General features: G+C 38.1%; 1 protein-coding gene across 2 annotated transcripts in view; it reads right to left on the bottom strand.

The window, feature by feature from the left end:
- The window catches only part of STK3 (serine/threonine kinase 3), a 251,200-nt gene that overhangs the window by 81,544 nt on the left and 156,805 nt on the right, over positions 1-12,851 (bottom strand). For both annotated transcript variants that reach the window (XM_024572314.4, XM_045204882.3), the window contains exon 9: positions 5,535-5,727. In XM_024572314.4, the coding sequence (XP_024428082.2) occupies positions 5,535-5,727 (193 nt within the window). The remainder of the gene's footprint in view (positions 1-5,534; positions 5,728-12,851) is intronic.

Here is a 12,851-nt window from a genome sequence, read left to right as displayed (position 1 = left end):
TAAGAATCTGCGGCACACCAAAAAACATATGTTTTGCCAATCTGACAAAAAAGTAGGTATAATTTTGACTTACAAAATCAAAGTGACTTTAAAAAATATTTTTGGAACAGTTTATTCTGGTACTTTATAATAAAAATACTCAAAATTATTTAAGACCATTTTTATTTATTATTTTCCTCTAATTTACTTGCATTTAATATTTAATGAGATATCTGAGCTTGACATTGTTTTAGGATGTCTTTTGTGTGAGGTCAAATTTTGGACAGGCATAGTCTTAAATCTTCTTCTTCCAGAGTTTCCAGCCACGATCTGTTTTTGTTGTTAGCATTATTCATTGTGGAAATGCTTGATTCACACAAATATGACGTGGAGAAAGGAAGCAATGCTTCTATTGCTCTTTGTTGTGATACTGGCAAATTCACTTTTAAGAGATAACCAAAATGAAGTAGTATCTGTTGCTGAATGTTTAAGTTTTAGTCCCTGGTCATTTCTTATCTCTGTTAACTTGTCCCCTTCTGTAATCTTTAATTTTGCCAATTTGTATGCAGGTAAGACAAACAGATCTCTTATACAATCCAAGGTTGATATGTCAGGTGAGGGAAAATGTTTTTCAATCTTTCTCCCAAGTAATCTTAAAGTTTGTAAAATTAAATTTCCATCCAGTTTGCACCTTTTTGTTAGCTCCAACATTTCTACTACATTTTCTCTTTTGAGTATTCTTTCCCAAAGCATTAGTTTTTCTTTGAAAGTGGTAATTTTGTAGGTGCAAGTAAGAATATTTTCATGATCTCCTTGAATACTTTTATTAAGTGTGTTCAAAGATTGGAAGAAATCAGCAAGAAATGCAACCTTATTGAACCAAAGCTTATCACCGAGAAAATCAGCTAACTCAGAGTGCTGAGTTGCCAAAAAAGTCAGAACTTCCTCTTTTAGTTCATGAAATCTTGATAGAACCCGTCCAGTGGAGGGGTGGGGGGCCCACCCAGCCAACCACTGGGCCCTCCGTGGGCTCAGACCTGGGAAAGGGAAAGAGCCCTGGCCACATGTCCAAGTGGCTGCAATGTCCTGAGCCCTGCCAGGGAGGTTGTTTTTTAGACAGAGAACAGAGCCAGAAAATGTGTCATTTATAATGAAAATAAATTCTGTGGCACACCAGTTGAAAATAGATGTACTAAGCACTGAGAATACAGTGGGGAATAAACATATAATCTCACAGAAATAGGCAATTATAATAGAGTGTGACAACTGCTATTCAGAACAAAAGCTTGAAGTGAGATGGTTGCCTTGGAATTGGTACCCACCCCTAACCCCGGGTCAGTAGAGGAAGCAAACCTCTTAACTGAACCTGAGAAGATAAATATAAATTAGCTCAGGAAGCAGGAATCCAAACAGAGGGAGGTGCTGGGCAGTGCAAAACAGAGAGGTTTAGGCAGTATAAAAGCCCAAAGGTAAGGATGAGTACTTCAAGAGCTGAGGAGCTAGAAGAAGGAATAGTGAGACCTGAGAAGAGAAAGGTAAGCAGAGACCAGAGAATATACTGCCTTTTATTCCATGTTGGGCTCCACACTAAGAGCAACGGGGAGTCACTGGAGGGCCGAAAGCAAAGAGAGAGATGATGAGGTCCATGTGGAGGGTAGGAGACCAAGATTGGAGGCAGGGCATCAATTAGGAAGCATGAGACACGATGTTAATTCACTGGGGGTGAGGGAAGAGACAGAAGTTAAGAATGATTCTAATTTTGCTGTTTTACTCCAAATTCCATATTTCAAACACCTACACAGCTTCTCTAATTCTCTCATAACATTTAATTCTTTTCCTGGAAGCAGGAAGCAAGGCCGTCTACTGAAACTGAGAGGAGAGGTGGCGGGAAGAGATTGAGCAGAGGTTTAGAGTAGCCACTTTGTAGAATGAGAAGTTGCTGAGCAGAGAAGCACAGGCCTGCAGGAAGTTCTGGCGGCCCCAATGGGTCTGACAGACACGAACTGGTGGTCCTCATCTGCACATGTGAGAGACTGTCTCATCAGCACTCAGCAGCCACAGCGAAGATGCAGAGCAGATGGACAAACAAATTGATCCACAGTCGTATTTTGCCAGGACAGGGAGAAAAGAAGGCCAATAGGGAAAAGGAGGTGAGGATATAAAAGAGTAGCTAAAGCCAAGAAACACAGCTTCTAACCTGACTGGAGAGTTTGGCTCATCTGAAACCAACAGAAGACAGTCCCTCTCAGAACAATGAGAGCTACCAGACCAGCTGCAGCTCCGCAAGACTGGAAAAATGTACCATAGAGACAGTGCTGAGCAGATCTGATCTGAACAAGGTAAAAGGCTCCAGTCTTCTCTTTGCTGAAACAACTGCTCCGCCAGAGACAACCACAAAGAAACAATTTCTACTGCCTCATCAATTCGATGACACCGGATCCCTTGACCTGGTCCTAATCTACTTCCTTTCAGGAGAAAAACTCTTAAATGTTGATTTACTTAATAACCACCAACCTTCTTATACCCACTGTCAACCATTCATGATTCCAACTGACATACACCAATCTGGATAAAGCAGAGATCCAAGTGTATCAGTATTTGCTGTTGCCAGACTGTGAAAGATCTTGGCTAGCCCGCTGAATGAACTCTGGCCACAGATGGATAATGAGGAGCCCAAGAGAGATGTGAATGGAAAGAATGGAAGGCCGAGGGAAAAAGTACCGCTACCATTGCTGAAAACAGACTGGAGAGTTCTTGGGACATGCCCTCAGGGCCCATGCCATTGTTTTTTAAGCAGATCAAATTTTTAAAAAATTTGTCACTTTTCTCCATTTTCCTTCAAAAGATTTTTAAAAATAATTTTGTTTCCTAGAGTCAAATTAACACATTTCAGAAGGAAAATAGGTTTGTAGTTTCTACCTTCATGGAAAACAGTATAAAAGACTATGAAAACAACTTATACGGACAAGAACATTGAATCAGGCAATGCCTTTGAAACTGTGATGGAAATCAGAACCCTCAGCACACAATATAATATTCTAGATATTTTTTAAAATTAAGAATATATTGGTATAATGTTTTTAGGGAACAAAATCACTAAAGACACATGAGGCTTAGACTGATGTTACATAACCTGAGAGCTCATACCACCTAATCTGGGAAGTTTTAAAGAAGATTTAGATCACAAGGAAAAACAAAAAGTAATTATGGGGTTTAAGGAAAAGTAAGTCCAGCCTCAGTAACTTCCTCGCATTTTCTACTATTGCTATACTACAGAATAAAAATCCCTGGGGGTTAATTAACATCATTTGACCTGATTTGGGGGAATATTACAGACTGATGTCGAAATTGCAGAAACTTGAAATATGTGCAAAGTTGGCTCATGGGATTTGAACCTCGCAGAAGCACATAAAACAACTCTGACTACATAAACCACTTATCTGATCAACTTAAATATGGACTTTTAATAAAATCTTGATAATATGATCATATAACCATATTGACATATTGAAATAAAATTTCAATAGTATGATTTTGAAAAATTTCATACTTAGAACAGAAAATTATAACACATAGTGAATGATTTCTGTGGCTGTGAAAGCTAGAAGTACCTACACAAAATATGTGCAAATCAGTGATATAAGTTTAATGTCTGATGAATTGTCATCACATATCTCTTCCTTGAAATATAAGCTTCTAACATGAATTAGATTCCATAAAGACTCTTTTTTTTTTTTTTAATTTTAGGGGAAGGGAGGGAGAGAAGGAGAGAAACATCAATATGTGGTTGCCTCTTAAGTGCCCCCTACGGGGGACCTGGCCCACAACCCAGGCACGTGCCCTGACTGGGAATCGAACCAGAGACCTTTTGGTTTGCAGGTTGGCACTCAATCCATTGAGCCACACCAGCCAGGGCAAGACTCATTTTTAAAACCACAGTTCACACACTGATGCTCAACTATATGATTACATGGGAAAGCTGTTTATGTAGTTTCTTAGGGAGCTCAGAAGCTCACTAGAGATACGAGCAAGCACTCAATGACCTAAACAGTCTGCTAAGAGTCATAAAGTTTGACTAAAAGAATTATATCAGCTTGTAGAAAAATGATCTGTCTTATGACAGGGTCTTCTTATCTATATGGCTGGCTTTGGAGGCCACAGGACCATCCAATGCAAGTGGGTAAGTATGTTAGGGAGGCAGAAAGCCTATCCTAGTCAGGAGCCTAGCTGGAAATCAGGAAATCCAAGTGTTAGTCTGTTTTCCAGAGCAAAGTCTCAGAAGACACACCAGTTGTGGGATATAGAAAAATCCATTACCTCCCACCTCCCTGGGGTTAACTATTAGGCAATCTGTCTGCATTTTGTGTTTCACGACCTTCCCTTTCAAAAACATACAACCATAATGGGCTATAAGCTAGGAAATGTGAAGAACGCGACAGCAGTGAGCCAAATGACTTAATACTACGGAGGTAAGATGTATCAAGCAGTCTAACAGGACGAGTAGAAAGAAGAAAGAGATAGTCCAAAAAAAAAAAAGAAAAAAGAAAACAAAACCCAAAACCCAAAAAACAAACAAAAAACAAAACACAAAGAAACAAAAAACTCCAGAAATGTCAGAGAAGAAATTCCTACCTATATTCATTTTCCAATACCAGCAAACTGGTAACTCTCTAGGCTCTCCAATGCTAAAGTCATGCATTATGCTTCTGCGCCACTGAGAAGCAGTCCTGTGCAGCAGAAAACTGCCTAGCGCTTGGACTTTGACGTTAACCACGCATGACTAGAGTGGTGAGGGAAGCGAAAGGTCAGCAGGCATGAAGAGGTAATTCATCTGTTTTTGCCTATAACTGAAATCACAATGTCTGACATTGTTAACTGCAATCTCAGAAAGACATATATATATATATATATTTATATATACATGCACTAGTCTGTGAGACTATCTCCATCCCCCTGTAAGCAACGGACATCAGAGACAATGTCTTAATTGTCATTTTGGCCCCTGCAGCAGCCCTGGCCCTGTGCCTCACACATGACAGGCAGTAGTAAATATGCACTAACATGAATTTTATGCATGAGTATCCCTGTCTCTTGATCCTTATTTCTAATGTTTCTTTTTGTCCCACCACAGCCCTTATTGTCTCTCACTTGCACCCCTGTGCTGCTGTGGTATAACTGATAATTTAGACAACATGAAATAATATTCTGCTCTACTTACTGGAACAGAACTTTAGGTTCACTTTTTTTTATTAGAAAAGTAAATGTTAGAAATACTATCTTTTTGTCTATAAAATACTCTACAAATTAAATTAAGTTATGGGTTAGTATCCTTCATCAAAAAAAGTTCCATAACCCTAAGTTAGAGATGTGCTGCTTTCTGCTATATTAAAAAATTTTTTAATTTATTTGTGCTGTATTCTTTTTACTGTTAAACAAAGCAAAGAAACAAAAATTTCCACAGCTGGCTATAAAAAGTAATGCAGAACTATCCTGGTTTCTATAGAAGTATAGTTTCAAAATAGAAAGTTAATATTCAGTGGGAACAAGCCACATACTTTTCATAGTTCCATCCTCTTCTTCTTCATCCTCACTGTTTATCACCATGGTCCCCAAGTCAGACTCTAACATCGTGCTATTATGCTCAATCATGGTCTGGGCCCCTTCGCTCATCGTGCTCGTGGCCCGCATCGTGCCCACGCTTTCCGAGCTAGTCTTCACCATGGTGTGGGAATCCAGTTCATCTTCGTCCTGCAAGCAAAGCAGTGCAATGAAGGGAGACTTTTCTAAGACGGCTGGATTTCTTAACTCTTAACATATGAGGGGGGCCCCCAAAACCCCAGAACTTATTTATTAAAAAAATTGTGTATTTATTCTTACATGTTTAAACTTCAGGCACCTTCCAAGTACTCCATTTCATGCAATGCACCTATCAAGACATTTTTTCCACTGCTTAAAACAGTTTTTGAACTGGTTGATTTTAATGCCTTTTAGTGCTGCTGCCATTTTTTGTTTCACCTCTTCCTCATTGGCAAAATGTTTTCCTTTGAGCACTTTTTTCATCCAGGGAAACAAATAAAAAATAGTCGCTTGGGGAGAGATTGGGTGAATAGGGAGGGTGAGGCATGGGGGTCACGCTGTTTTTGCTCAAAAACTGCTGAACACTCAGCAGGGTGTGGGCAGGTGTGCTTGTAAATCACCCATCATACAATGGGTAAACACGTTGAAAGAGTCTTCAAACACTATATTCACCGAAGGGGAACGCAGCCTCTCACAACACCACCACTGATACAGATGGTTTCCTAGAACACTCACCTAGTGGGGGAAGCTTGTACTACAGGGGGTCTGTCCTCCAGAAGATAATTTCAGATTTTCTGGGTCCCCCCTCGTATTATGTATTTTTATTATACTTTAATAACAAAAAATACTACTATTATCACTAGTTTTAATATAAGGATACACATACAAATGTTATCATAAGAGCCAAAGTTATCCCAAATAGCCTAAAACTTTAGATAATTAAAGTTAAAGCAACAGAAATAGAAGGCTGCTAGCTATTTTTAAAATAAGGATTAAGATAAATTATCAACAAATACAAAACAAAGAATATATGTGAAAATAAACAAATAAAAGAAAGCACATTAAAGTTACCACGTGTTGACACTATTATAACAGCCATAAGATAACCTTACACAAAGGCCATTAGCTTTTATTAAAAAATGTGATAAATATACATAACATACAATCTAACATTTTAATAACTTTTCAGGATATAGTTCTGTGACACTGAGCACATTCACAGTGTTGTGCAGCCATCACCCACCCCCATTCCGACGCACCCAGAACTATTCCATCACCCCAAACAGAAACTGCACCCTTTGGAAAATAACGCCTCAGTCCTCCCTTGCCCCAATACCTGGTAACTCTATTCTACTGTCTCTCACTGTGAATTTCCTATTTTAGGTACCTACATGATTCTCTAAGAATCACAGAACACACGGCCTTTTGTGTCTGGCTTATCTCACTTAGCACAATGTTTTCAAGGCTCACCCGTGTTGTAGCCTGTACCAGCACCTTTCCCTTTTCAAGACTGAATAACAGTCCACTGTATATATTTATACCACGTTTTGTGTGTCCACTCATTTTTTGATGAATATTAGGTTGTTTACACCTTTTAGTTATTGTAAATAATCTGTTATTATAAATTGTCATTATAAATAATGCTGTTTTGAACACTGGTGTACAAGTATCTATTTTGAGTCCCTGCTTTCAATTCTTTGGGGTCTATACCTAGACTTGCAATTCTGTGCCATATGATTATTCTATTTTTAATTTTTTGAGGAATTGCCCAATTGCTTTCCACAAGGCTACACCACTTGACACTTCCACCAGCAGTGCACAGTGTCCCTATTTCTTCACATCCTTGCTAACACTTATTATAGTCCGTTTTTTAAATAATGGCCATCCAGGTGGATACATGGGTTATGTGCATTCCCCTAATGACAAGTGATGTTCTACACCTTCTTGTACAGAGAATTATCTATTCAAGTCCTTTGCCCACCTTTGATATAGGTTGTTTTTCGTCACTGCTGAGTTGTAGGAGTTCATTTGATAGTCTGGATATTAATCTTGTAAGTATTTCTCCCCACTTTATGGGTTTCTTTTCATTCTTTGATAGTTCCTTTCATACACAAAAGTTTTTAATTTTGATGAAACCCCATTTATCTGTTTTTCTTTTTCTGCTCCCACTTCTCTTGTCATATCCTAGCCTTTAGCTTTTCCGTGCAAATTCACAGAAGAATCAAGTCAGTAATATAAATATGAACACAAGCTGGTCTTTAGAATGTTCACCAAAAGATAAACTAGAATGGGACAAAATGATAAACTAACAAATGTTTGAGACCAAACAGTACACTATTTTGAGAAGTTTGATTGGGAACTGAAATTCATTTATATCTATTCCTAGTGTGACAGAGGTCAAAACACAAATACGGATCATAGGAACTTCCACGTTGCTCTCAGTTGTTTGATAGTGCTCTTCTTAATCTTACATGATAAATCCAGCATTACATCTTGAAGCCTTCTGCTCTTCTTTCACGAGCTTCTCTCTTTTAGAAAGAAGACTTCTTCATTCTTATGCCTTTGACTAATATGTTGAGGACTCCCAAATCCTGGAATATTCCTGAGTTTACTATTTAAATACTTAATGATGTTTAAAACCCAACATTCCCAAATTAGATATCATTTTTCCCATCCCTTTAAACCCTCCTGTCTGTCTCCATCCCTAACCACCACCACCACAAAGAACAGTAATCTCCACTAGCTGAGAGAAAATGTTCAATGTCTTCTTAGGTTTATTCTCTTTTATTTCCTATATGTAGTCAACAAATCCATCTTTAAAAAAATCTTTCTCAGTTCCATCACTTCTCTTCCATTCCCATTGCTACTGAGTAAACTCCTTATTACCTCATACCTGGCTTACTGCTGCTAAAGCTTCCTGGAAGAGTCTCTCCCACCTTGACCTTCTAGAATAAGAATCAGACAGGTTTTAGTTCAAATCCTAGCTCCAATCACTTACTATGCATAATACTTTCCAGGCAATCTATTTAAACCCTCTGAACTTTAGTTTCTTTCATTGGTGTTTCCACAATTAAGTGAGAAAAGGTACGCAAAATGCCTGCATACGACTAGGAACATGGTGGTTTCATGCCTACTTCAAAGTACACATATTATACCAATCTTTCTGGAAAACTATGTGTATCATAATATGTCCTTCTACTGAAGAATCTTTAATACTCCCAGTTCTTGCCCTGGCTGGTGTGGCCCCTTGGATTGAGTTCCGGCCTGTGAACCAAATGGTCGTGGGTTCGATTCCCAGTGAAGGCACATGCCTGGGTTGTAGGCCAGGTCCCCAGCTGGGGGTGTGTGTGAGAGGCAAGCACACACCTCCCTGGATTAAAAGTTTAACACTTCTGACTAGATTTTATTGACCTCTATGTTATTTTATCTAGCAAACCCTATTTACCCATTGTTCACATACCGTGCCATGTAGTCAGGCTGACTTTATCTTTGTCTCTAGCTACAAAAAACCCACATCATGCTATGTTCCTTAAGTCCTGCTCTTTGCTCATGTCTTTTTCTCTACCCAGAATGCTCTTTCCTCTAAATTTGTTTTAACTAAATCATACCTAGTCCCAGATCAAGTATACAAAGCCTGTCCAGAAAGTATCCAGCCAGTAATATGAAAAAGAGACATTTATTGAAGAAGATACAAGATACAGGAAATATCGTACATAGGACAGTGACTCCTCAGTCCCCTTCAAAGTAGGCACCTTGGGACCTCACACAGTTCTCCCAATCGCCATCAGCTGCCCCATCGTATTTTCCTGAATCTCATCAACAGTCTCAAATCTCTTCCCTTTCAAAGGTTATTTTAGTTTTGGGAAAAGCCAAAAGCTGCAGAGCACCAAATCTGGGCTGTAGGACCTGGGTAATTTGATGTTTCACTAAAAAACTCTGTACAAGATGTGAAGTATGAGCAGGCACATTGTTTTGATGAAGCTGCCAATCACCAGTTGCCCATAGCTGCGGCCTTCTGAATCATCCAAATAGTTTCCATAGAGGAACAGTCATAAAATTTGATGCAGATCTGTTGCTCTATTTGCTCAGTCATTTTGAATGCAACGACCACACAGTACACATGCTCACTCAATGTCATCTACTGCCCCCACCGACAATTACAGCAAAGTGATCATTGTTCAAGCATGTGCGTTCTAGTCCACTCTCCTTGGCTGCCAGGTTACACTGATGTCGCACAAACTGTTCTCATTGTATTAACAATGGTTGGACTTTTTGCAGACAGACCTTATATATTACCTTCATGGCTAATTCAGTTTTTATTAATTGTCCTCTTTTTCAAACTTTTGTAGAGTTTATAATCTGCATTACACACTTTTGCATTTAATTTTATGATCTTATATTGTAACTGTTTTGTAAAATCTTTTATAAATGTAATTACCTTATGGATAAGAATGCCTTCCAGCACTTCTGAATCTACAAATGTGTTTCATTCAGTAACCCATTATACAGTAAGCATTCGTTATATATTTCCTTTTTTACAGAATTATAAAATCAGCGACCTTTAGTAATTCAAATTCTCATTTTTTTCCTGAGAAAAACTGAAGCCCACAGAAAGTAAGAGACTTTCTCAAGGTTACACACCTACTTAAAAGTAGAGCTGGGAAAACAAACAAAAACTGTACAAGTGGGACTGAGAAACTAGTTACTTTATTTCAGAGTCCATTATCTCACTAAACATATGCACTCACTTACATTTAAATTTTGATCTACTTGAATGCTTAAGTTAGAGGTTCAGGCTTACAATTTTAACAGCTTATGTCACCAGCTCCTATTCCCAGAGTCCCGTACAAATTATTAGGTCCACGCTAGTCAAAGCCACTATCTTCTCTCACTTGGCCTATTAAAACAGCCTCCTAACAGTTTTCACTGCTTCCAACTCTTGCCTCCCTTTAGTCTCCCACACATAAGGCAGACTGATCCTTTCAAAAGACAAATCACATCGTGTTACTCTCCTGCACTTGGCCTCCAGTCACACTTAGAATAAAATCCAAAGCCTTTATCATGGCCAAATGTGATCTGGCCCAGTAATAGCTGCCAATCCCATCTCCTATCACATTCCTTCTCACTCATCAAGTCCCAGCCATGCTGGCCTCCTCTGCAATTTCTTGAGCATTCTAAGCATGTTCCTCCTTGCTTTTAAATTGGCTAATCTCTCAGCCTGGAATACTCTTCAATCAGCTTGATCCTTTTCTTAAATCAAGTGTCTCCTTAGATGTCACCTCCTTAGTGAAGCTTTTCCTGACCACCAATCTAAAACTGAAGTCTCCATTATTCTTTTATCCTTCTGTATTCTTTATAGCCTGCATCTGGCCTTCTCCACTGCTAGAATGTAAGCTTAATAAAAGCAGAAGACTTCTTTTTCACTGATGAATCCACAATGCTTAGAACACCTGGTACATAGTAGGTACTTGACAAAAATTTCTTTAATGAATGAATCAATTTATATTTGCATTTATTAATTCATTTAGTGAACACTTATTGTACATTTACATGAACCAGGCATTGAGATAAGTTAAGTAATGAACCAGGCATTGAGATACAAAGACAAATTCGAAACAGTTTTGCTCATTTTGCTTTTTTTAAGGAGTTTGAGGTCTAAGAGAAACTGACTGACATGTGAACAATAAATTATAAGGTATTTTGTTAAGTGCTGTAAGAAAATTGTTGGCAAGTATAATGGAGTAGCAGGCGTAGAGCCTCTGGCTCTGCCTTTAAAAAGTGAAGAAAGCTTCACAGACAAGGTTAACCTTAAATTAGGTCTTGAAGGATGAGTAGACTAGATATGTAACATATACACATAAATTTGGGAGGGTGCTCTATAGTAAAAGTTCTTTGTACTATATAACTACACTAGACACCCCTTCTCAGTTCAGAAACAAGAGACCAAATTAGGTGTCACACTTTTATATTGCTATCGCACCTTGTGCTTATGCTGATCGTTAATTATGACACAACACTGTAACTGTCTATACATCTGACTTGTCCAAATCTCCCGTTAGTCTCTAAAACCTATATGGGCAGTAAGCACATCTTGTTAGCACTTAGACTCCTGGTATCCATTCCAAGCCTTGTTCTGATGACATCGTCTATTAAATGAATGTTAGAGCCCCCATTATGAGGTGGTGCCTAAGCACAGAACTAAGGACAGTGTCATGCAAGGTTCTAGTGTAGAACTTTATTTAAACCAACTTATTTTAAAATTTAGAATGGCTAATTGAAGAAAGTTTGGGAGGAAAATAATGCTATTAACTATAATTACAATTCAACCTTCATCTAATAATGATAAAAATAGTTATCACCATGAGTATAAGCACAATGCTAAGGATTTACTGCAGGCCATTCCCATTTTATCCTCTTATTAATCCTGTGAGATATTATGATCCCCACTGTACAAATGATACACCTGAAGTTCAAAAGGGCTTAATACTTTGTCCAAGGTCATACAACAAATAAGTGGAGGAGCAGGGATTCTAATTTGGTCATTCTAATTCTAAAGCCCAAGATCTAACTTCCAATTGGATGAGGCTTTTAAATTACTTACAACATTTCTCAAGTCTAATTTAATTTATATTACAGATTAGCTAGAGCATGTTTCATTTTGTTAAGTTAAAAGATGAAGAAGCTGACATATGTAAATAAACTGATTTCTACTTGGTCAAAGAGTTAATTTTAAAAAATGATGGGATTCTTTCTTTCCAGCAGATCCCACTGAGGAGGAAGGGGGGAGGGAAGTTGGTTTTCTATCTGTTCTTTTTAAAAATCTACTGCTGGTTTAATATCTTATTTTATCGTGGTTACAACCAGTTTATTCCCAAAGCACTAAATCTATTTTTATACGTGTGAGTCATTGTCTTTCATCCTTGTGAGATTCAGTGCTGTGACCACTAAACTTAACAAGAAACATAACATCTGGTTGGTGTGAAATAATACTTTAAGTCTTCTATATTCTACGTTAGAGTTGAATCTACAGAGGGATAATGAAGCCTGTACCTCTGGATCACGATTGGGCTGGGTTGTCTACAAAATTGTAAAGACAATGAATCAAGTTTGGAAGGGATCATTTTTACTCTTTATTATTTTACTTGGGTAGTCACTTTGCTAAAGGATGCTAATTTAATTTACAAATTGACAGTAAAAAAAAAAGGCAATGAAAAAGGTGGTGAGCACTCAATTCACCAATGAGAGGATGGCACCCAAACAATAATTAATGAAGTATAAGTGGAATGAGACCCAGT

Source organism: Desmodus rotundus, chromosome 8 (assembly GCF_022682495.2).
Source record: "Desmodus rotundus isolate HL8 chromosome 8, HLdesRot8A.1, whole genome shotgun sequence".
NCBI lineage: Eukaryota > Metazoa > Chordata > Mammalia > Chiroptera > Phyllostomidae > Desmodus > Desmodus rotundus.
Note: the sequence above shows the minus strand (reverse complement) of the source record. Positions and strands in the feature narration are given on the sequence as shown.